Genomic DNA, 26,767 nt, shown 5'->3' with positions numbered 1-26,767 from the left:
CCCACCAACTGTGGGACATTTGACCTCACTGAAAAAATTCTACATAGTTACTTCACTCAAGAAACATTATTTACCACTATATCCAGTCTCCTTTCAATGTATTCCTCAAAAAATCCGAAGATAGAAATAGATATGCATTGATATTATGATTTCATAAATTACTACAGGTATCATATCTTCATAACAGCAGCAATTTAATGGAAATCTTGTCAAGGAATACTGATGAAAGTTTCACAGAAAAAATGAGCCCTGAAATATTATGAGCTGGTTGGGAATAGCAGATACAGAAAGCCATGGATTTTGGTTTAATGAGGAGAGGTGCATCAGGTTCTAGTAACTAAATAAATAGTCACAAAGAAGTCCATGAGTTCTTCACACTTGTTTTGGCAGGATAAAGCGGAACAATAATGACGATGAAGGGCTAAATCAGTATGGAGGTATATTCAGGTATGCCTTCCTTGAATAATTGTGTTTTAAAAAAGGTTTTACCCAAAGATACATCTTTTGTTCGTTGTTTCATATCTCATGATCTATTCACTTGATCACTTTCAATCAGCAAAATGATGAAAGAAAAGAATGCATGAGGTGGTTTCCCACTGCTTCCCTTGTGCATACTCAAAAGGAACACAAGTTCTCTTCCCGAAGGATCGTCTCCTGCAAGTAGCCAGTTTCCCTTGAAGGGGCTGATCATTCAGGACTAAGATGTAGAGAAATAACTTCATTCAAAGGGTTGAAAATCTTTGGAATTCTCTTCCCAAGAGAGTTGTCAAGTCTCCGTTGCTGAATGCATTTAAGGCTCAGATTGACAAATTTGTGTCTGTCTGGAATCAAGAGAGATGGGAATCAGGGTCCACAGGCCATATTATTTGCACCTATTCCTGAGATGCTGCCTAACCTGCTGTGCTTTGACCAGCAACACATTTGCACCTATTTCTTGCAGAAATTTAATGGTTCTGCTTATTGGTCATAGCTCTTAACGCTGAGCATGGACCCTTTACATGTGTCTAAGGAAGCCCACAAGTGACAACAGTCAACAAGCTCAAGATTCCAGATCATCCTGCTTCCCTAGCACCAATAAATACAGAAGGAAACATAACTTTCAATTAATTTACACTTTCATAGGAAACATTTTGAACTTATTTATCATTAGCATATGCCCAGAGCAGTATTTATTGTGTGTCATAACATTGGCAGTGCATGCGGCAGAGAATATCAAGGTTATTGATTTATCATGACTTAAGTCCAATGCCACTTTCATTAAATGCTTTCTAGAATTATTATTTTGGAGATTGAATTCCATGACTATCATATCGTTATCTGACAATGGAGGCGGCACGTTTGCTCAGTGCTCAGGATCCGGGTTTAATTCGAGTCTTGAGTGAATGTCTGTGTGGAGTGTGCATGCTCTTCCCGTGTCTGGGTGGATTTCCTCCGGGTGCTCCAGTTTCCTCCCACAGTCCAAAGATGCACATGTTAGATGGATTGGCCATGCTAAATTGGTCGTAATATCCAGGGATGTGTGGGCGAGGTGAGCTTGCCACAGTAAATGTAAAACAGGATATGGTAGGGGGCTGGGTCTGGGTGGGGTGCTCTTCAGAGGGTTGATGCAGACTCTATGGGCTGAATGGCCTTCTTCCATACTACAGGGATTCTATGAATTGTGTGTTACCCTCTTGTGGTACTAAACATTGAGTTTTTGCACTATTCATATTCAGTGCCCATCCAATATAAATAATGAGGTCACAGAAATCATAGAACATTTACTACCCCAAAGAAGGCAATTTGCTAGAATGCAGCAGAGCCTATATGGTTTCATTAACTATGTAATTGGTGTTTAAAATAACTGGTATGGGCAGCTATTAAAATCCTGACATACATTTCTTATAAATAAAGTTTAAGAACTGTAACCTCTGTTTTACAACCTGTTACTGCACAAATGAATACAATATATTAATTTCACATACCCCAATTCTGTCTCCAAAAGAATTCCAAGTCCCTTTGTTTAGCCAAGTATTTCTTCACAGAATAGTGGACTCTTTGAATTAGCATATTTGAAATACCTGTTCGTTTTAACAGGTATGCCATAGTTGGTGTGTGCCCAAACGGATCAATGGCCCATCCTGATCTAGGCTTTATTCCTGCCACAGTGAACAAAAATGCATTGTATTAGTTAATAAACTGGCAGTCCAAGGGAAGACGGCAAATGGTTACTTTGTACAGAAGGGGAATAAATATATTTTAACATTTTTTCTTCAGAAACAAATGTCAAGCTCAGCTATACAAAGTACTATATCTATTAAGTAACTATGTTCATAAAAGTTTGTAAGTTTGTAAATGGATGCTTAGATCTGGCAATGAATAAAATTTCATGTAGTCATAAAGAGATGAATTGTAACATTTCTTAAGCAGACAACTGGCCTAAACTCTAATGGGATCCTCCAATCTTGGAAAATAATCAAAAGGCTTATCTAACCTTTCATACTACATGAAACTTCCTCCAATGTAAGATTCACAGGATTGAAGATATTGTTCATTAGCCTCCATTCCAGAAGCCATTTCCTAGTCATCAACATCATCCCTCATTCTGGCAACAGTCTGTGACTAATCCAATATATTTGCAACCGCTAAACAAAAAAAAACTGCGGATGCTGGAAATCAGAAATAAGATCAGAACTTGCAGGAAAAACTCAGCAGATCTGGCAGCAACTGTGGAGAGAAATCAGATTAAAGCTTCAGGTCCAGTGACCCTCAGAATATTCACAACCTCTGTCAGATTTGACCCGAGTGAGCTTTTGACAATCTATGCATGCTAACACCAAGATCACCTACTCACTTAACATTGCTGACTTCGTCCAGCTCATCTGCTGCCAAAACTCTTTCTTTCCTGTGTTATTGCTGAATTGATTCTTCCAACAGACTCTGCCCAAATTCTGCCTCTATAAACCAGGTGTTATCCAAAGATTTGAGGTCCATATCTTAATTCATTTATTGCTCCTGTGTTTGCTGACCTACATGACTCCCAGTCAAGCAATATAATACCATAAAAATTTTTTAAATTTTTAAAAATTCTTCCATTTCTTCTGTTTTCTCCCCAAAGATGTTGCAAGACCTGCTGAGTTTCTCAAGCTATTTGTTTTTGTTTCAGATCTTGAGCATCTCATTTCTTTCAACATCCTATTTGCTACCTTGTCAAATAGTAAATATTCCAGTTGCTCTAAATTGTTATATTTCACGTAGGGCATTCGAGCTGGGATAAGTTGGATGACCCATTGAGCCTGGTCTGCATTTAATTAGATCATGTTTCATCATGGATTACATATAAACTCCACACCTTCCACTGCTTGATAAGTCAAAAACATTTTTCACTCAGACGATTGCGAATCTTAGAGGAATTTCTACAGTGGAGAGTTGGCCATGCTCAGTAATTAAACATAACCAAGAGTGAGATGCATAGATTATTGGAGACTGAAAGTATTGCGAAATCAGAGGCTGTGGAGATAATTACTCTGGGAAAAGATATTAAGGTAAAGGTCAGATCAAGAAACAGAGAGTTTCTGGGGACTTGTAAACAAGAGAAAAATACTTGCTTCTATCACCCTGTGTTTTTAAAATGAAATCTGATTTAGATTCCACAAGGCTTGAGACGGCCTTCTTCCAAACAAAAATAATCAAGTCCAAACATCACACTTGTCTCACCGTTCGATGGACTTGATATGACAAGCAGGCTCAAACTACAACACAGACTATAAAGTACTGCCAGACAATGCAATTATCAGTGTCACATAGAAACTTGGATGAGAAGAGGACACCTTTCCTCCGGGTGCTCCGGTTTCCTCCCACAGTCACAAAGATGTGCGGGTCAGGTGAATTGGCCAAGCTAAATTGCCCGTAGTGTTAGGTAAGGGGTAAATGTAGGGGTATGGGTGGGTTGCGCTTCGGCGGGTCGGTGTGGACTTGTTGGGCCGAAGGGCCTGTTTCCACACTGTAAGTCTAATCTAATCAATTAATGATTTATATAGCACTAAAATTAAAAGTGTTTATTCTATTTTCTCTTTGGGTAGATCATGGGTTGCACAAAGTTGAGCTTCAAAACGTTGCATAATGGCATGGAGATCTATCAGAGGATGGGAATGTAATGCTGCGACAGGGACCTCTGAGGTTTTACATTTTACTCAGATACAGATAGCATAGGCCATTTCAGCAAACAACGTTGGGAGATTAAAAATAAAAATAGAAGTGCTGGCGAAACTCAGCAGATCTGACAGCATCTATGGAGAAAGAAACAAAGTTAATTTGAAAAATGATTTTCACTCTTCCTTGGAAGATTGTTTTGCTCTTCACAGATACTGCTGAATTTCTCCAGTACTCTATTATAGATAGTTTTTCTGTAATGCGATGGGTGCATTCTTGTGCAACCCCACAATATTGATAAATTGTGCTTTAGAAACAGCGCTTAATGTGTTGATGATTTAATTGTTACAGCTAACACATGTTTTAAAAGTTGGCACTTTAGAAAGTGTCCCCAATTTGTCAATGGCGTCACAGCGAATTTGGGTAATCGAAATGTGCATTACAGCAGAACAACCTGTAATTCAAATCTCCATTAATCACAGAATTTAACTTTTAATTTAGAGATTACCTTCATTGCCCTTTCCCCACCCACTCCTGCTCCTCACTCATCCCACCTGCACCCCTCCCCCATGACCCCTGCCCGCACATTATTTAATTCATGCTTTGCTGTGAGAATTGTTAGCTGTGCTGAAGGTCAAGATTACCAACCTCAATTTTCACATTGTTTCATGGTGCTGCCCATTGTCAATGCCATCAGCTTTCAAGCTACCCACATTTCCATCCACCCCTTTCATATGACTACAAATATCCAAGATTTTCCCTCTAAGCCTGTGACTTTCTGCAATGCCATTGTCACTATCGAAATTTCCATGAAACCAGACATGATAACTTACAAACTCTCGCCTCACCCTTCCATATTCATGCTTCCTCCAATGTTTTTCAGATTCCAATCTTACATTTGGAGAGAAGCATTAGCCACGCAGCTGCACAACACAATGCAGCTCACCCCAAGACTCCATTTTCCTACTTTCCCAAAAGTCCATGGACTGTTCCCAAAAATACCTATGCTCAGTACTGTCCAAACTTCCCAGACAGATCATGGCCTATCTCCTGTCCATGTTTGTGAGTACTGAGCATGGCAAAGCACCCAGTCCAAAGTCTCCACAGCTCCCCGACAGATGCATCTGTAATTCCCAAACTGGTTAGATTTCACCTGAAGGTCTGGCTGTGGCAAATCTCCAGGCAGCAAAAACAATGATCCCTGGATAGCAGAAGGACCAAACAGCTGACTGGCAAATTCACTGCGCTGTAATCAAGTTAGTCCCCTGACTGACTGTTATGATACCATGGGCAAACAGAGTAATGAGGGTTACTTTAATTTGTACATAGATAGGGTTAATCAAATCAGCACCAACTCTGTAGAGGATGAATTTCAGGAATGCACATTAAATATGTTATGAAGATGTGAGTGTTCTGTACCTTTAAGAGAGTTAAAAGCTAGCAGTGACAACACCAAGTGTTCTCAATAAGAAACAATGTAACATTTGGTTCAGAACAGATAGCACTGGCTGAGTTGCTATGAGATTAAAAACATTTGATTTCTACCAATCAGTTTAAATCATACCCTGAAAATACCAAATTCCAATCAAGCTTGAATTGAGAATGTTGACAATCTCAAAAGTCAATGACACAATCCGATACTTTGGGACCAGGGAAAATTGAAAAGTTGAGAGGAGAACTGCCAAGCTACAAGCAATGTAAAGACTGCCTGAAAAATAAGGTCTCTTAAAATGTACCATTATTGTCAGTAACCTGTGAAGCAGAATACCCAAGAAGACGATGACAGGAATACAGAGAAAACTGAAAGCTGCCTGGTTTTGAGATAAGAAGGTTTGTTTTGTAAATCAATCGGGAGTTTTGTCGGACTGGTATTGTAGAAGGTGGTGGTAAAATATAGGTTAGAGAAAGGAGTTGTTAGTTAATCATTCTCTGTCATACTTTAAGAAGTAAAGTTATTAATTTTTATTTTAAATAGTTCTTGACCTCTTGAATTTTTACAAATTACTGCACGGGATAAATCTTTTGTGTTGCGAGTTTTAAATTTGCAAAGGGGTTTTCCCCATGTCATAACAAATGAATATCTGGAACACTACACTGATAAGCCAACTATGAATAGGACTATTGCTGTGAGATCAGAAACAGATAATTAAGAACCCTGTAAAGGTGACTTTGGGAAATAAGGACAATAGACCATAAAGATGGAGAAACAGAAATAGGTTATTCCATCCATCAAGTTTGATCAAGCATTCAATAAAATGATGGCTTATCTGATGATCAACTCCAGCTTTCCTGCCTTTTCCCATAACTACTGATTATCTTACTGTTTACAAGTCTATCTCAGCCATGAATATAACTAACAACCCAGCCTCAACAGGTTTCTGCAACAAAGAGTTCAAGGTTCACTACCCTCTGCAGGAAGCAATTCCTCCCCAGCTGACTTAAATGTGCAACCCCTTATTCTAAGATCTACCTTGTGGGCCTAGACTGTCCCACAAGAGGAAAAAAAATCTCCCTAAGATTTCTGTATGTTTCAATAAGGTCACTCCTCACTCTTCTAAATTCCAACAAGCATAGGCCCAACCTACTCAATCTCTCGTCTAAGACGGTCCCAACATGCCTGGTATCAACTGAATAAACATTTTCTGAACTGCATTCAGTATATCTTGCCTTAGATACAGGACCCAAATTGTTCATAGATTGACCAGAACATAATTGTGAAATTCCATGAGTTTGTATGCTACAGAATCCACTCGAAGTCCAGACTTAAATCTAAACAAGCGTAACCAATGAAGCCATGAGGGACAAATTAACTACGATGGATTGGGAAAATACATTTAAGGATTTGGTGAGAGACAGGCTATAGGTAATTCGTAACAAGTTATTACATCGCCAACAACAAATATCCATTCCATCACAAACATCCAAGAGGGAAAAATAAGTCAACTGGCTTAACAAAACATATTAAGGACTGCATTAGATCAAAGGTTGATGTATGGAAGCAAATGAGAACCTAGCAAAGGAACCAAGAAACTGATTAAAAAAGAAACCATAATACTACTGCATAAGGACAAATTGTAAAAACTTCTTTAGGCAAATGAAAGACAAAAGTTTGACAAAGACATATGTGTACCCATAACCGCTGCAGAGAGAAAAATTTAAAGTGGTGAACAGGGAAATGGGAGAGAAACTAAACAGTTATATTCCATCTGTCCTCACAAAAGAAGAACAGATAATCGTCCAGAAATACAAGATGAACAACATAATTATGAACTTTAAGAACTAAAAGGTTAACAGTAGCAAAGCAGCAGCTCTGGAAAAATCAATCGAGTCAAAGTTTGGTAAATTCCCTGGATCAGGTAGCTTTATTCCAGAGTATTCAAGGAGGTCACTAGAAAGATAGTGGATGCATTAGTTATTATCTTTCAAGATTACGTAGATTCTGCAAAGGTTATGGTGAACAGGATTTTTAAAAGGGAGGGAGTAGAGAACTACGTACCCTGTTAGTTTGATGTCTAAGCGAAGGAAAATGTTAGAATGTCTTAAAACATGTGATAATACATTTGGTGAAAACATTTTTAGATTAGATTACTGAGTGTGGAAACAGGCCCTACGGCCCAACATGTCCACACTGACCCTCCGAAGAGCAACCCACCCAGACCCATTCCCCTACATTTACCCTTTCACCTAACACTATGAGCAATTTAGCATGGCCAATTCACCTAACCTGCACATCTTTGGATTGTGGGAGGAAACCAGATCACCTAGAGGAAACCCACGCAGACACGGGGAGAATGTGCAAACTCCCAGTTATAAAACTGGGGACAATCAACATGGATTTATGAAAGGGAAATCATGTTTGACAAACTTTTTGTAGATATTATTTCCAGCATTGATAAAGAAGAACCAGTAGATGTTGTGTATTTGGATTTTTAGGAGGCTTTTGATGAGATCTCGCATAAGAGGTGAGTAAATAAAATTCGAATGCACATGATTAGGAGCAACGTGCTAGTACAGATTGACAATTGGTTAACAGATAGAAAGCAAACAGTAGGACTAAATGGATCATTCTCAGAATGGTAGGCAATTGTTAGTGGGCAAACAAAAGAATCTGTGCTAGGACCATAGCTTTTCTCAAGCTGTAGAAATTATTTAGATGTGGAGATAAATTCTAACATTCCCAACTTTACTAATGACACTAAACTGGGTGAGAATGCAGGTGGTGAGGAAGCTACAAGGAGGCTTCAAGGGATCTAAAACATGGTAAATTGAGTATAAATGTGGCTGAGTGTGAAGTTATTCACTTTGGATGAAAAAACAGAAAGGCAGAATATTTCTTAAATTGAGAGAAATTGGGAAGTGTGGGTATGAGAAAAACATTTCTCTAGAGGGTGGTAAACCTTTTGTGTTCTTTACTCAAAAAGCCTGTGGAAGCTCCATATTTGATCATATTCAAGTTAGAGACAGGGTGATTTCTGGAGAATTACGACATCAAGAAGCCTCCTTGTAGCTTCCTTACCACCTGCATTCTCATTCAGTTTAGTGTCATAAGCAAATTTGGGAATGTTAGAATTTATCTCCACATCTAAATAATTTCTACAATTTGTGAAAAGCTATGGTCCTAGCACAGATTCTTTAGTTTGCCCACTAACAATTGCCTAGTAATGCAGGAAAATTGAATTGTAATAGATGATCTGTCATAATCTCATAGCAGAGCAGGCTATATGGGCTGAGTGTTTTAACCTCTGTTTTATATGGGGATAGCACATGAAAGTGGCACTGAGATAGATGATCAGCCATAATCTAATTGAATTGTTGAGTAGGCTTGATGGATTGAAAGGCCTATTCATGTCGCATGTTCAAATTCTCTGTACCACTGGGAAATTTATTTGGTCTCTGTACAGTATCTGCATTAACAAAGACTACAGTCAAGAATTAAACAGTAACAACATGGCAGTGGCAGTTCTCCAACAACAGAACTTTTTTAATGCTAATTTTTCCTAAGTTAATATTTATCTTAAAATTGGAATATAGCTACTCGAAGTCATTCAAAAAAGTACTTCCTTGCCCCTTTAGAAAAAAAGTGAATATAAAAAGTAACATGAATATTAAATAATATTGGAACAAACGTGAACCATAGTTTTTCCTCCAGTACAGCAACTGCAATGTTTAACATGGTTTTTTTTATTTATTCACTTGTGGGATGCAAATGTTGCTAGCTGGCCAGGATTTATTGCTTATCCCTGATTGCCTTTGTGAAAGTAGTGAGGAGGTGCCTACTTGAACCACCGCAGTTTATGTGCTGTTGGTAGATCCACAATGCCCTTGGGGAGGGAATTCCAGGATTTTGACCCAATGACAGTGAACAAATGATGGTATATTTCCAAGTCAGGATGGTGAATGGCTTGGAAGGCAACTTGCAGGTGGTGGTGTTCCCACATATCTACTGCCCTTGTTGTTCTGAATGGAAATGGTTGCGGGTTTCCAAGATGCTATTTCAGGATCGTTGTGAACTTGTGACTTGTATTTTGTAGATAGTACACACTGTAGCTACTCAGTGTCAGTGGTGGAGGGAGTAGATGTTTGTGGATGCAGTGCCAATTAAGCAGTTTGCTTTGTCCTGGATGGTATGAAGATACTTGAATGTTGTTAGAGCTGCACTCATCCAGGCAAGTGAAAGATTTTCCATCACACTCCTGACTTGTAGATGATTGTGGCCAGGTTTTGAGGAATCAGAAGGAGAATTATTCATTGCAGTGTTCTTAAATTCTGAGGTCATGCGACACAAGGTTATAGTCCAACAGGTTTGGATGAAAACACAAGCTTTCGGAGCACTGCTCATTTGTCAGGCTAAGTGAAGGAGTAGCGCTCCAAAAGCTTGTGATTTCAAATAAACCTGGTGGACTATAACCTGGTGTTGTGTGAATTCTGACTTTGCCCACCCCCGTCCCACACTGGCACCTCCACATCATTCCAATACTCTGACCTGCTGTTGTTGCCACTGTATTTATCTAGCAAGTCCAGTTGAGTTTTTGGTCAATGGTAACCTCCGAGATGTTGATATTGGAAGGATTCTGAATGCCAAGGGAGATGGTTAGATTGCCACTTCCTGATGATTGTCATTTCTCTGGTGTGACTGTTACTTGCCACTTTTCATCACAAAGTTAGACAGTGTCCAGATCTTGTTGCATTTGAACATGGACTGCTTCAGTATTTGAAGAGTTACAAAAACAGTGCTGAGCATCGTGCACTCAGATGCAAACATTCTACTTCTGACTTTATGATGGAGGGAATGTCATTAATGAAAACAATTGAAAATGGTTTGACCAAGGACATTACCCTGAGGAACTCCTGCAGAGATGCCCTGAGATGACTGATTTTCAACAATCACAACCATCTCCCAATATGCCAGTTATGACTTCAAACTCTTCAGAGTTTGCCACACATTCCCATCGATTCCAGTTTTGTGAGGGGTTCTTGATGGCACACATGGTCAAATATAGTCTTGATGTCAAGGGCAGGGACTCTCACATCACCTCTGGAGTTCAGCTCTTCTATCCATGTTTGAACCAAGGCTGTAACATGGTCAGGAGCTGAGTGGTCAGGTTATTACTAAACAATGCTGTTTGACATCTCCCATTACCTTACTGATGATAGAGAGTAGACCGATGGGACGGAAATTGACTAGGTTTGACCTACTAATTCGGCTGGATTTGACCTTTTTAAATACAGGACATACCTGGACAATTTTCCACATTGTTGGGTAGATGCAGTATTGTATTGGAATATTTTTCATTAAAGATTGGGCCTGGTTAGGTTCTATTTATCACGTCACATTTCATGGCTTTAACTTTTTGTGTTAACAGGAATTGGCAATATGTTACGTTTAATGTTGTTCAAAATGTGTGCGTGCCATGTGTGTGGTGTGTGCAAATAAGATGGGTGGGGGCATGTGTGCGTATGTGTGAGTGTGATATCTTTGTGTGATTGTGCGCAGGTGCGTGTAGGGATGCACACGCATTTGGGGGTTTGTCTGTGCACTTGCGTGTGCACAGGTATGGAGGTGCATGTGTTCTGCATTATGTCTACATTCCACAGACTGCACCCTTCACATTGCAGATTATTTAGATCTATTTCTCAGGATCAAAACTCCAATCATCTGTGGCATGTATCTCTGGGTTGGCTTTTCGGAGCCAGAAAACTTCTTACTTCTGTGCTCCTGACCTAGAAGCAAAAATCTTGGTGGATAAATCAATTAACTTATTTCAAACCTACTAAGCTAAAGTAAAAAACAAAAATGCTGGAAACACTCAACAGCCTTACTCCTGTGAATGTGGGAAAGAATGATAGTTCAAGTTTCAGAGCATTGACTTTCCATCAAAATTGATGAAATAATATGATTTTGAATTAAAGCTCAGAAACTGTGTGCAGAACTAAAGTAATGTATTTTCATTGACTTCCCAAAAGAATCCAATATTTTAAGTGACCTGGATTTTCCCTTTCATATTCCATAGTTTGAATCTGGCATCAAGACAAGGATATCCCCAAACATACAGGTACAATTATGTCTTTGAGTTGGGTAAGTATAAGGAAATACTGTTGCAGACAGAAAAACAGTAATTAAAATGCATTGATTATCATTCCAGTCCAATAAAATTTAGCAAAGGACAAAATCAATGTAATGTGATATAGGAGTTATCTGATAAATGCCCAGGATTTAGCTAGAAGTTGAAATGTTAAAAAATGTTATTAAAAGAATAATGTTGAGGAACAGTTTATAAAAATGATGACATCAGATGTTCCACAAATATTCATTTTACAAGGTATGTGGTCGTTCAACTGTAATTACAAAGTTAGGACAATGTGTAAAATGTCCTGTGATGCTTTATTCAATGTGGAATAACCTTTTCAAGAGTTTTTGCAGCCAAACTAGTAACACAAATTTGAGCAAGATTTAATCACTGCTGTGATTATTAATTGATCACAGAATGTGGGGGTTTTCAACAATTGGGCTCTATGTAGTAACACAAAATCACTGACAGCAACATCTGACCTTTCGCAATTACTATCCCCAGCTAATTTACAGTTGGGACCAGACATTTAAAGAATTTCAATGGGATTAAGTGCTGCAATGTGAGCTAAATGAGTATTAGTAGAAAAGCAGGAGAAAGTGAGGACTGCAGATGCTGGAGATCAGAGTCACAAAGTGTCAAGGAATCCTGATGAACAGCCAATGCTCGAAATGTCGATTCTCCTGCTCCTCGGATGCTGCCTGACTGACTGTGCTTTCCTAGTGCCACACTTTGACTCGTTAGCACAAAACAGGTCTAGTAGCATTAATTACAATTACTAGTTTAAATCAGGTAATAACTGGATTCAAGAAGAGGGAATCACTAAAGATGAACAGTCAGAATTGAAAGACGAAACAAGTCAAGAAGGCAGAAACATTATGGACCAGTTAAGGCACAAAGGAGTTTGGCAATGCTAGACGGTATTGAGTTTATTGAAAATAGAACGACAAACAAGACTGACGAATTGATGGCACAAGTTAAAACATGTGTACGATGTCACTTTGGTTTCTGAAAGTTAAGAGGAGGCTTAGATTAGTAGTTCAATATCCCAGAATTCAGGGTCTTCAGGCAAAATAGTAAAGGAGGTAAAAGAAGAAGACGACATGTCTCAATCTTGATCAGGGTATTTATTACAACAGTAAAGGGGGATGACATTTTAGAAGCTCATCAAAGGAAACCATTGGATTGAACTTACAAACCAAAAAGGAGCAAACACATTGCTTGGAGCCAAGAGTCCAAAAGAAATAGAAAAGCAGACACACACAAAAATTTCAGGGAAGTATAAAAGTAATAGCATAGTTACATATGGAATTTCAACTTACTCAACATTAACTGGGGTAGTCATGGTGTGAAAGGTTTAGAGAGGAATTCTTAAAATGCATCCAGGACAGCTTTTTAAACTAGTATGTAGACGGTCCGACAATGAAGGGGACTTGATTTTAAGTAACAAAGCTGGGCAAGTGGTTAAAGAATCAGTGTGGAAAGTATTTTGCAGACAGCGATTGTAACTCCATTAGATTTAAGATTGTTATGTTCAATGATAAGCAAGGGCCTGAATCAAGATTCTCAACTAGGGGAGACCAATTTTAATAAGATCAGATAAGATTTGGCGGGAGTGCTAAATCTGTCTTAAAGCAGTGGGTTGGATTCAAGAAAGAAATCTGGAGTGTACAGGGTCAACATGTTCCAAGAAAAATGGGTGGGACCATCAAATCCTTTGAACCCTGGATATCGAGGGATACATGCACTGTATTAAGAGAAGGAGGCAAGCTTATGGCAATTACTGAAGGCTTAAAACAGCAGAATATTTCACAGAGTATCGAATATGCAAGAGGGAACTTTAAAAAGAGATTCGGAGAGCTGAAAGGAGATATGAAAGGATACCAGCATACAAAATAAAGTAAAATCCTAAGTCAATTTACAGACATATTAGGGGTAAAAGGGTAACGAGGGAAAGAGTAGGGGCCTTTAAGAACCACAACAGTAACATGTATGTCGAGGGGGAGGACATAAGTATGGTTATAAATGAATACTTTGGGATGGTATGTTAATGAGAGGGAAGATATGGTTATAGAAATCAGGAAGGTGTGAGATATAATTAAAGAAATCAGCATAGACAGAGAGGAGGTTCTGAGTGGTCTGGCAGGTTTAGAATTAAATAAATCTTCAGGGCTGGATGAAATGCAACCCAGGCTATTGAGTGAGGCAAGGGAGAAAATAGCAGGGGTGCTTAAAAAAATTTCAATTCCTCTCTGATCACAGGGAGATGTACCAGAGGATGGAAGACAGCCAATATGATACCAGTATTCAAGAAGGGAAAAAGGAACAAATGAGGAAAATACAGGTTTGTCAATCTAACATCTATCCAAACTATTGGAAGCAATTCTGAGGGTCGGAATTAATCTGTTTTTGGAGAAGCAGGGATTAATCTAGATTGCGTCACAGGTAAACAGAGTGGTAAAGAGGGTGTTTGGCAAGCTAGCCTGCTCAGACCACTGAGTACTGGAGTTGATATCATGCTGAGATTATAAAGGACACTGGTGAGGCCACTTTTGGAGTACGGTATACAGTTCTGGTCACCCAATTATTAAATGAGACAGTTTCTGTTACAAATAGAGGCAAGATTGGCTGGGACTTTTTCTACTGGATGTAGGAGGTTGAGGGGTGATATTATACAGATTTATAAAATCATGAGGATCATAGATAAGGTGAATAGCACAGATCTTTCCCAAGGGTCATAGAGTTCAAAACTGAGAGCATATTTTTAAGTTGAGAGGTGAAAGATTTAACGGGGACCGAAGGGGAAATTCTTTCACACAGAGGGTAATTCGTACGAGGAATGAACCGCCAGAAGTGGTAGATGCAGGTACAGTTGCTTTAAAATGTTTTCTGTAACAAAGACAACATTTCTACTTTCAAATATATGAAATTACCTTCTAGCGCAAAAATTAACAAAGTCATTTTATGACAACTCAATGGGCCGAATGGCCTCTTTCTGCTTTGCAGCAATTCTATGATTCTGATTATACTGACTGTGAATTCAGTGCAACTTCAAAAAATGAGGATGAGACTTGGATCCTATCTAAACAAACAGGACAATAGTTAAATTACATAAAGTTGAAAGATGCAAGAAAAATCTGTGAATGACTCTCACCTAAATTTCTCTCCAGCCATTGATGTCCTTCAAGCAACTGGTCAATCATTGCGTAAATATGCGTATTAGCCTCGTCAGTCATGACCCAGCCACCTGTTGTTATTTCAAATTGACCTAGTTCACAAAGTCTAGAAAAAAGCAAAACTGAAAGTTTTAGTATCTCACAGTGAAGACACATTGTGATAAATTAAAAGCAACGTTCTGTGAAAATCTAAAGTAAAAACAGGAAGTTCTGGAGAAACTCAACAGATTTGGCAATAACTGTATAGGAAACTAAATAAATTTCAAGTCTAATATGGCTCTTGTTAGGAACAAATAGTTAGTTAACTTAGTTAACGGAACAGCTGACTCATGATGCAGAATGAGGCCAACAATGCAGGTTCAATTCCTGAACTGGCTAAAGTTCTCACGAAGGTCCCACTTTCTCAACCTCACCTCTTGCTTTAAGCTTGGTGACCGTCAGGCTAAACCATTATCAGTCATCTCTCTCTAATGTCAGAACAGCTCTGTGGTTCTCTATATCTATGGGACTTTCTTTTTAGTGAACAGATAATTCAAAGAACACTGACAGGGAATAGATCGACTGAGAAGTCCATGCAGCTTGATGGAACTAGGTAGACTTTCAAACCAAATTACCCCAAGTAGATCACCAAACACTGCGCACCTTAAAGACTCAGGATTATTCTTCAACAAGAGTTAAAAATTTCTGAACTAGAATCTCAGTCATTTCTTCAGTCTTCTTGGCAACACACTGTACTTAAAATATCAATTCAAATGATACAATAGCAGAGATTCATAAATCACTTTTTATGTACAAAACAATCTATAACAGAATTAGGGGCAATTATGAGGACGTTCTATTAACCTAGAAACCTATATATGACTAAAGATATATAATGACAAATGTGACTGGTTCAGAAAATTAAAATCCACCATTAACAAAATACAGTTATTAGGACAATGAATGCTGTAAACGCAAGATAATTGAAGCTCACAACACACGCACTTAATTTACTATCACAAATATACAAAATGTCTATGCAACGAAAGCTTAATAATTTTTACCTAATTTGCATATTATTAAAATCCTAATGTCTTGCAACAGGAATTGTTTACACAGCTAAATCTAGTGATGGCAGTGCAGTCACACTTCTCATAACGTGGAAGTGCCGGTTGAACTGGGGTGGACAAAGTCAGAAGTCACATGACACCAGGTTGTAGTCCAACAGATTTATCTGAAACCACAAGTTTTTGCAATACTCGAGCACTCTGAAAGCTTAACACTTCTCATAGGGATTTCCCATCAACGTGACAACCTGGCATGTAGAACCTGACAAATACACCAAACCTCTGCATCCCTGAACACTATGGGCAATTTAGCATGGCCAGTTTACATAACCTAGATACCTTTGGACTGTGGGAGTACACCGGAGCACCTGGAGGAAACCCACGCAGACACTGGGAGAATGTGTAAACTCCACACAGACAGGTGCCCGAGGCTGGAATCGAACCCAGGCTCCTGGCGCTGTGAGGCAGCAGAGCTAACTACTGCAACATATGATTTTTCATTTATTTTAATTATGCTCACCATTTCCAAATTTACAGTTTCAAATGAATTTCAAAATGAATTTATTTGAAAAGATAAATCATTGTTGGATAGATCCATGTGGAGTCTCAGCTCTAACAGAAAACCACACTTTTTTAATTTCAAATCTGCACACTGACTGAATTTTTTTTTCATCAGGAATGAAGGGCTCCTGCCTGAAACATTGATTTTCCTGCTCCTTGGATGCTGCCTGACCTGCTGTCCTTGTCCAGCACCACTCTAATCTTGACTCTAATCTCCAGCAGCTGCAGTCCTTACTTTCGCCACAGATTTTATGACCCAAGCAGATTAATTGACTGAATTCAGATTTATGTAAAATGAATTTTAAGTAATTGCAACTGCAAGACAAGGGAGATACAAATCTGAACCAAATTCAATTCTCACATTTAAGATGAGTCTGGACAGATGCATGAGTAGGTGGGGAGCAGAGGGATACAAATGCTTAGAAATTGACCAACAGGTTTAGACAGTACATTTGGATCAGCTCAGGCTTGGAGTTGTTCTTTGTTCTTTGACTACTACTCACTGCAGATACCAACAATTCAACACTGGATTCCTACGAACACAGAAATCACTCTTTAAACCGAAGGCCATTGAGAGTTTTGAGCCAGGGACTGCTGCATCATATGGTTTCTGAACTATCGCCAATTATTACAGATTACCCATGTAAAGCATTTAAGGGAACCTAATACTTAAAATTCCATCACATTGACAGCGTTTAGTTTGAATCTGCCAATATTACACTCAAATCTAGGTGAAAATAATGTGGAAAAAACAGGATAAATTCAAATTACACAAATTTTTCTGTTCTTTTTCACTCCCTGTTTTGTTATTTGTAGCTATTGTAGACCATTTTCTCCTGGAACAAGAGAAAAAAAGAGGTACTTAGTGAGATAAAAGTGGCCGGTATAGCTGTTAGTGTTGGTCCAAGTAGAGCAAGATAATGAGATATCCTGAGTGGTTAGGCAGCACAGAGTTACTATATAGTGTTGCATGGAGGAGTTGGCATGGACAAAAGTGAGGGACGATACTGCATGCAATTGTGAAAGTGGTAGACTTTGACTTTAGTGGGAAGTGGATGCAGAAATAGAAATATATAAGTAAGTGAGGGAAATAGAAAATGATACAGAGTGAAACTGAGAGAAGAATTTTCCCTCACACAGCCATAAAGTCATTGATCTTCTCCAGCACAACTGAGTTTTCTCCAGTAGACATCATACTGAACTTGGTGGTAACTCTGAACCAGTCTGGTAGGTTCTGATGCTATGATTCCCTGTAAGGGACCTCCAAAGAGAGAATAGCCCTTCTCTGCATCATCCCATCTACCAGAACCTCCACATCTCTGTTCACAAGAACCATGCAGAGCACTTCCAGACTGACAGCGCATGACAGCAGTTTTAAATACGGCAACAGCACCAGGGATCTTGGAATGCTGGCATTGCTGAGAATTTTGCTGCTGGCGAAAGGGAAAGTGGCTTGAACCAGGTGCCAGACAGACATGGTACACAGTTAATGGGGAAAGCTGAGGAGAACTACAGGGGAAATCCATTCAGGTTCAAAGAGAGAAATCCTCCATGAAAGTGACAAAACTGAAACTTAGCCAATTTCTGGTAAAATTCAGTTCTATAAAACTACTGAATTTCATTAATAATCCATCTGGTTCACTCACGATCCTTAGGGAAGACATGTGACTTTACATCCACAATGATTGACTCTGAAATGCCCCAACCAATAACTTGGTTGCATCAAGATGCTGCAAAGAAGCCAAAGAATAAAACCAGAGCAGCTGCCTGCCACTGGTCTAACTAGACTGAATAAAGGCAAATTGCACACAGGTCAACACTGCAATACCCTACTAACAAACATCTGGACATTTCTGCTAGAATTGTAAGAAATATACTGTAGTAAAGACTATGACTAGTCATGCAACTATCTTATATAAAAATATGTAATCTTTCCCTTCCTCAAGCAATGATGTGAAAGGTGAGAAAACAAGACGAAAATGAATGACATTGAGAAACAGGTTTCTGATTTTTCCACGGGTCTGAAATAGTGACTTCAAAATTTTGTCAGGGAACAATAATTACCTTATATCCATCCATTTGATGCTCGTAACTCCAATGGCTTATTTATACCCCTCTTTAATTGCACATGTCCTTCTCTGAAAAAACTAGACTGTGCAAATTCCTGACATATAAATCACAGCAAATGTCACGAGGCTACAGCATGGTGAATGCTTGTCCCAATCATCATCTAACTGCCTCTTCATAGCTACAAGCTTTCTGAACCTTTTGGCTACACCCATTGGCATCAACAAACCACTAGCCTAACAACATCACCATGCCTGCTAATGTTCCAATTCACACTTCAAGTCAGCCCTTTAGCTCTTTACTTTGGAGCTCAGGGACACCTTTGGCTAGCATTCGTCTGTCAGGTCACTTTGCACAAAGGGACACACGTGCATCCTCTGCACCTGCACACTGGGCGGCATGGTGGCACAGTGGTTAGCACTGCTGCCTCACAGCACCTGAGACCCGGGTTCAATTCCCAACTCAGGTGACTGACTGTGTGGAGTTTGCACGTTCTCCCCGTGTCTGCGTGGGTTTCCTCCGGTTTCTTCCCACAGTCCAAAGATGTGCGGGTCAGGTGAATTGGCCATGCTAAATTGCACGTAGTGTTAGGTAAGGGGTAAATGTAACGGTATGGGTGGGTTGCACTTCGGCGGGTTGGGCCGAAGGGCCTGTTTCCACACTGTAAGTAATCTAATCTAATCACTAAGACTGTTTTACGAAAATGACATATCATCCAAGAACTCATTAACAAGAGGAAATCACTCTATGCCTGTCAAAACACCTGCCAGCTAGGCAAAGAGCACAGCAAAGGCAGAATCATAAAGAACAATAAGGGAAGTCAGAAACCAGTAGCGAACTGAGAAAGCGAAGAAGCTGCAACTTCTTGCTGACAAGCATGGCACCTTCAGTATCACCAAGACAATGCAGAGACATAACCTTCTCAGCCTGAAACTGGTGTAGAGTATGGACGGAATCCTTTTGAGAGAAAAAAATAATTAGCCTCTGATGGAGAAAATGCTTCAAAGAACTCCCAAACTGCAATATAATCATCATGTTTGAGGAAACTTCCAACTTCCCATTAAAGATAATCTTGGGTTCACACCTAATGTGGCAGAAGTTGAAGCCACCATTGGACATGTGAAGAACTGAAAAGCTGCAAGAGTAGACAGCATTCCAGCAGAGATTTTCAAACTTGAAGGAAGGAACTGAACTAATGCATCATGTCCAACTATTCCTGAAAATCTGGGACAAAAAAAACCCCAACCAATCTTAGGGATGTTGCCATTGCCACCAGCTTCAAAGGAGACAAAGTAGATTGTGGGAACTACAAAAGAATCGCCTTGCTCTTCATCCCCAAGAAGATACTCATCTGAAACCTTGCTGCGCGTCCCTTCCTGTCTCTGAGAAAATCCTTCCTAAAAGCTGGTGTGGCTCCTGACCAAACCATGGAACTTTGGGCATGATTATCATTGCTCGCCAACTCCAAGTGAATTGCCAGGAACAACATCACCCACTCTACATGGCCCTCATTGATCTGACCAAGGCTTTTGACTCAGTCAATTAGGAAATACTACAGAAAGCCTGTCAAAGGCTAGATGTCCAGTGAAATTCATCAACCTCCTCTGTCTTCTCCATGAAAAGTTGTTGTTGATGGTCTTCACCAACAGTAATATAACAGAATCTTTTGAGATCAAGATATGAATCAGGCAAGGATGTTTCATTAGCTCCACCTTTTCCTCATATTCATTACTAACATTCTTCATCTTGTCAAGATGAAGTTTCCCAGAGGTGTTGCATTGACTAAATGTTGGACGAAAAACTTTTCAACCACAACCTGCTAAAATCCAAGAAGAGGATGCCACCAACCTCACTTGTGGTACTTCAGTATGCAGATGACAATGTCAGTTCTGCCCTCTCAGAAAAGAATCTTCAAGCCTCACTTAATATTTTTGCACACTAAAAACTCAAACTCATCAAGACTCAAGTCCTTAACCAACACATAGCAAGTAAAATTCCAGTTCATCACAGCATAAAGATCAACAGAGAAATTCTCCAAATATGGAACATTTCCATTATCTAGGAAACCACCTCTCATCTAAGGCTGATGTTAATGTTGAGATTCATTATCCAATCTGCATGCCTCACCTTCGAATGCATAAGGATGAGTCTTCAATGGCCATGGCATCTGTACTGATACGAAGATCGTTGCATATAAGGCAGTTTTCTTTCCAACTCAACATGGCTCCAAAACTTGGGCTACCTACCTCTAGACCCTGGATAATTAACTTCATGCTGTTTGAGGCAGATTCCCCATTTTGTTTGGAAGAATAGGTGTATGAAATCACCAAACTGAAGCAGCTAGGAGCACCAGGATTGAAGCCATAATCAAGTGGAACCAACTTTGCTGGGCCACCACATGCTTAGGATGCCTGCGTTCTGATGTCATAGCAAATCTTCTTCATCCAGATAAAGGAAGACACTCTAATGAGAAGTGGGCAAATAAGTCATTTCAAAGACTCTCTGCAGGCTTCCCTTAATGAATGCAATACTGATGTAAATGCATGGGAGACATTTGTTCGGAAGAAACTGACGTGTAAGGATCTCCTCTTTGAATTCTTTGAGAACAACCAATCAACAGGAGGAAATATTGAAAAGGAACCGGAGAAAGGAATGTCAACCATATCAACGAAGATGACCACCTGCCAAATGTGTGGTTGGTGATGCCATCCTAGGATCAGGCTGATTAGCTGCATGAAGATTCACAGAATCCATAACCAACAACATGGAATTTCCTTGGTGGACAGTCATAACCATTAGTAAATTATTGCTGACAATGATGACAGTCTGCCAACTTTATACAGTGGGAACACCTGAACAATCAAAGGATGCAGCAAATGCCATTTTGAGGCACCATGCTACATCAATGTCACACATGCAGCATGTTGTCCGTGTTAACCAACATATTTCAAGCAGATGACAACAAGTAAATGTCAAAGGAAAGCAGACCTCATGAGAGGAATGGGAACTTTGGTCAGTTAGAAAGTATCACCTATACATACTGAATACTAACGCATGGAATACATATTAAATATGTGCAATTTTTAAAATAGCTGCTTTTACATTCTACATACCATAATGTTTCCCTGTTTATTATTTTTTCCTTTATTATTTGCTGCATTTTTATATTCTGATCTATCTTCAATTTTTTTTTCCTTTCAGTCTGATGCTATATTTAGTCTTTCTAGTTAACCACAGATGATGGGTCCATCACTTGGAATTTTTCATACTCACTGAAATATGGTAAAAAAAGGTAAAACAATTAAAGAGGTATGTATGACACAGTTCAGGTTGTTAATACAAGTAAGAATCAGGTGGAATACAGGAAGTTCATAAGGGAATTGTAATAAAGACAGAATATGTGAATCACTGATAACAATAAGAGAATTCAATGTGTTCTGCAAGCATAGAAATAGTAATAAAACATTAAAAGCTACTATTGAAATAATAATGGTAGAAAAAATTGTGTTTTTCAACTATATTTTAGTGAGTGCAACTGACTAATGTTTAGAAGCTCCAAAATCAATTATTGTAACTATGTTATAACATTAAGCTAATATATTTTCTTAATAATTGTTAACCTTTTGACAGCATCTTTCTTCTGGCTATCTATAGTGCTCCACCACTTTGAAAAGTATGAAATCTCAGACCAGATGAATCTCCTGCGAGCATCCTCTTGTAACTTCACCACCATGTTGTTTAGAATATGCTGGGTCTGATCGCTGTAGTATTCATCAAATGTTTTCAGCCAACCTGGAAATAATCAATAAGATCAACATCTTAAGATGTTATTAATTTCAAAGGTTTCTAAGGTTCAGCCTATATGCTAATATTCACCAGTAACATTTTTGAAGCTTTATTGCTAGGTTTACAACAAAAAGCAATTAATCAGATGGTGTCTAATGTGTCCAGTTGCACACAAGTAAAACCATTAAGGAACATATTAATAGGATTAGGCCTATGAGTCCTGATTGAACTTTTTAATGCTTTTTAATAACACTATGCCCATAAATCTTTATGCCATTGGTAATCAGAAATCTATTAATTTCTACCTTCAACAGACTCAGAAGACTGAGCAATCACAGGACTCTGCGGTAGTGAACTCCAAAGGTTCACAAATCTCATGTAAAAAGGAACCCCTCATCGTTGACCTAAGTGGCATCCACCTTACTTTTAATTTGTGCCTCCTGGTGCTAGACTCTCCACCAACAGGAACCATCTTAGCTGCATCGATTCTGTTTAACCTTTTTGACCCTTTACTAAGGTTCAATTAGATCATCTCTCAACCTTTGAATCTCTAGAGAATCTTTCAGTCTGTCCAGAGCAAGCTATTTGACTCTGACTGAAGCATTAGCCTGAATCTTCCATGAGCAGCAAATCACCCCAGAGCTGCTACTAATTGAAATACTCATTCCAGAGCACATGTACGTAGTTACATTTCAACTTCTTGTTCTCATTCGAATGTCTGGAAGCAAATAACTCTTTAGACAAGGAGGGAGCATATTTCATGCACTAAAAGTAATTCTTTTATATTTACTGCCACTGGAAAGAAAGACTTGCATTCATATAACACCTAACTGGCAATTCTACTGCATGCAATTTTGAACTCCTTCCACTAAAAAGCATATACTTGCAAGGAACTCAAACTTGCTAGATTAACTTCTGAGATAAGGCGACTGTGTCATCAGAAAAGATTGAGCAGACTAGATTTATATTCTCGAGAGTTAAGAAAAGATGAAGCATAGAAACACAGAAAATAGGAGTATGAGTAGGCCATTTAGCCCTTTGAACCTGTAATCATTGCAGGGTACATAAATTTTGATAGTGATAATGCAAACTAATGAATACAAAATATTAGGAACGATGCATGAACCCAGCATATTACAGTACGAGAAGGACAGGAGACTATTCCACTCATCATGTCCGTGAGAATTCTTTGTAAGAACAGTTCAGCTAATCCTGCACTTCTGTCTACTTTCTGCAAACCTGCAGCTTATCTAAATTTAGAAAATAGGTGTAGTATTAGAAGTAGGCCATTTGGCCCTTTGAACCTACTCCACCATTTAAAATTCTTATGCTTGATCATCCAACTCACTACCCTGTTCCCACTTTCTCGCGATATAGTTTGATCCCTTTAGCACTAAGAACTATATCTAACACCTTGCTGAAAACATTCAATGTAATGGCCTCAATTCTATGGCATACAATTCCACAGACTCATCAGTTCTACCACCCCATGAGTTGATATCATTGAAAGCATATAAAATTCTTAAAAGGATAGTCAGGATAAGTGCTGGGAAGGCATTTTCCCACACGGCAGAATCAGGAACTTGAGAATCAATCACAGAATAACAGGGGAGTTATTTATGACTTAAACGAGAAACTTGTTCACTCAAAAGGGATGAAATGCTTAGAAATTTACTGTTTCAACTGGCACTGGATTCTCAGTCATTGAATGGATTCATGTCAAAGATTTACAGATTTTGGATACTTAATATAAAAATAAAACAAGGATATGGAGTTATATGAGAAGGTGTATTTGATTTGGTAAATCAGCCCTGATATTAATAAATGGCAGAGTAAGCTTGAGGGGCTACTCCTATTGTTTACAACCTCAGGATGTCCTCAATGTAGTCTTGAACTTATCTACTTCAGCAGGAAGAATAGAGACTTTAAATATTATTTAAATAAATACTGCAGAAAACTACAGCACAGAGGGCTTTTTGGGAATCTTCATGAAGAATTCACAAAATGCTAGCATCCAATTTCAGCAAGAAATAGGAAAGGCAAATGGAATGTTGGCCTTCATGTCAAATAGCGTGGAGTGCAAAGATACGGCAGTTTTGTTAAACCTATACAAGGCACTGGTTAGACAACAGTTTGAGTATTGTAAGAAAAATTTTGGACCCCTTATCCAAAGAAAGATATATTGGCATTCACAGCATTCCAGAGCAAGTTTAATCCTGGTTTGGAGTCAATGTCTTAAGTGGACTGGTTGAGTAGGTAGGTCATGTAATCATTGGAATTTAAAAGAATGAGAAGTGAGCTAATTAAAAAAAAACAAGATTGTTACAGAACTTAACAGGGTAGATGTGAAAAGGTAATTTCCTCTTGTGGGAAGCTCTAGAACTAGAGGCCATGATCTCAGATTATAGTGCTGCTCATTTAAGGTAGAGATAAAGTGGAAGGTTTTTATTGAGTGGTGAATTTGTGGAATGCTTTACCACAGAGCACTGCTGAGGCTGGATCATTAAGTATATTGAGACAGACAGACAGATTGTTTCATCAGAAAAGGAACAGATGGCTGGAGGGATAAGGCAGGAAGGGGACTTAAGGATGGCCAAATCAGTCATGATCTCATTGAATGACTGAGTAGATTCAAGGGGTTGAGTAGCCTGCTTCTTGTCTTGTATCTTTGGTCTAATAAAATGCAGTCACTGCTGTAATGTAAGAACACAAATGTTTATTTGTATACAGAAAGGCCCAAAGCAGCAACATAATAATGGCCAAATAATCTGCTTTAGCATTGCTCTTTCAGGGATAAATTAGATACCAGTGATGATCATGTTCTTCTCTGAAATGGTGCAACAGTACATCTGAATAATGATGCCGTCTCCACTGTGAATCCAAGCATAAATTCAGCAACTGTTTATCAAATATTTTTCTTCTGTCAGCCTCAAAATATGCAACATCTTTGCATCTCCTATTTCCACTCTTCTATTGATACCCACACCTGATGTTTCGAGTGGTCATTTAACTGAATTAACATCCAGGAAGCAAATAGTCCTAATAACATTTACCCATTTAATTTCCATATCCCTTCAACTCTATGCTTACTTTTAGCTTAGAATTTTGATCTTGAAAGATTACTTAGTTTCTGTCCCATTCAGCAAAACTGGAAGTCTCAAATTGCTGTGAAAAGGAGCTGTGCCTGACCTCTGTTGTAAATCACTTATTTAAAACACGGTATCTACAACCTCATTCCTGATTCCTTAATAACTGAGGACAGTTTATTTCTATTTACCTTGCCCCGTTATTTTTATATTGATACAACATTTCTATTATATCTGGAAGGAAACTGCATTGCTGCAACAAGAAAAGCTTTATTATTTCAAGTTTCGCCATATTTGTATCGCCGTGGGAGATGGCACGGGGCAGGGTGACACTAGGCACACAGACACACAAGATGGCCACTGAGCCATCAGTTGGCCACTTGACACATAAAATGGCTGCCAGACCACAATATGGAGAGAGACAGCACAACAAATACAGACACCGCCTGGGGCCACCACAATGCCAGCACAACGCACTCACAACCTAGTTGATTAGTTTAAGGCGGGTGGAGGAGAGAATACACGAGTAACGTACACTGCCAGTTGAAGTGTCTGGGTCCAGCCAATTCCTTTGATAGAAATGCTAACAACTTGATATGGACTCAATACAAAACTGCCAGGGCCGCAGTCATCGTCCTTCTCAGGAAGAGCGATTAGCGCCATTACTACAGCGATGGACTTCCACGCAGACAATGAAACTGACAGAGTCTGCACTGAAACTAACAAGAACTGTGCTGAAATTAACAAAGGCAGCGCTGGAGCTGACAATGACTGTATTGAAACGATCAACGATTCTACAATGATTGCCATAAACAAATCATGTTACAAAGACAATAATCTCATCACTGACCTATTGTATCACAAGATTTATAAAAGTATTTTGACATGTGCTCTGGGTGGAGAGAAGAATCACAGCTAACCACTGTGCTGTTGGTTTCTTTCTCTCCCCGAGTTCTAATATTTTCTTGTCCAATAAACTGTCATTGAACCCCGACTTTGACTCCAAGGCTGGTGATTTTCCCCATAACAGTACCTTGTATGATTAGATGACTTGTGAGGCATTTTATAAATTTGTGTTTTAGTTATTTAATACAGTGTTACAAAGTCTATGTTTTTGTGCATAGACAGGAGTGGCAAGATATTTGTGCCATTTAGGCTTGCTTGGTAGAAATAATTACTCCTCTTCATTCCAGCACAATGTCTGCAGTCTACAGAAGGTCACTCACTTTTGTCATTCTTGTATGTGTTTTGTTATCAGTATGCACACCTTGAGAGAACGTGCTGCTGAGATATGGAAACTTATCCACTGTTGACAGATTCTGGTTACGGACTGAAATCTTGGGCTG

General features: G+C 39.0%; 1 protein-coding gene across 2 annotated transcripts in view; it reads right to left on the bottom strand.

Moving 5' to 3' along the window:
• man2a1 (mannosidase, alpha, class 2A, member 1) overlaps positions 1 to 26,767 on the bottom strand; it is a 219,479-nt gene that overhangs the window by 155,409 nt on the left and 37,303 nt on the right. For both annotated transcript variants that reach the window (XM_060837296.1, XM_060837306.1), the window contains 3 exons: positions 22,170 to 22,341; positions 14,854 to 14,981; positions 1,965 to 2,138 (listed from right to left, as the gene is read on the bottom strand). In XM_060837296.1, coding sequence (XP_060693279.1) covers positions 1,965 to 2,138; positions 14,854 to 14,981; positions 22,170 to 22,341 — 474 coding nt within the window. The remainder of the gene's footprint in view (positions 1 to 1,964; positions 2,139 to 14,853; positions 14,982 to 22,169; positions 22,342 to 26,767) is intronic.

Source organism: Hemiscyllium ocellatum, chromosome 2 (genome assembly GCF_020745735.1).
Source record: "Hemiscyllium ocellatum isolate sHemOce1 chromosome 2, sHemOce1.pat.X.cur, whole genome shotgun sequence".
Classification (NCBI taxonomy): Eukaryota; Metazoa; Chordata; class Chondrichthyes; order Orectolobiformes; family Hemiscylliidae; genus Hemiscyllium; species Hemiscyllium ocellatum.
Note: the sequence above shows the minus strand (reverse complement) of the source record. Positions and strands in the feature narration are given on the sequence as shown.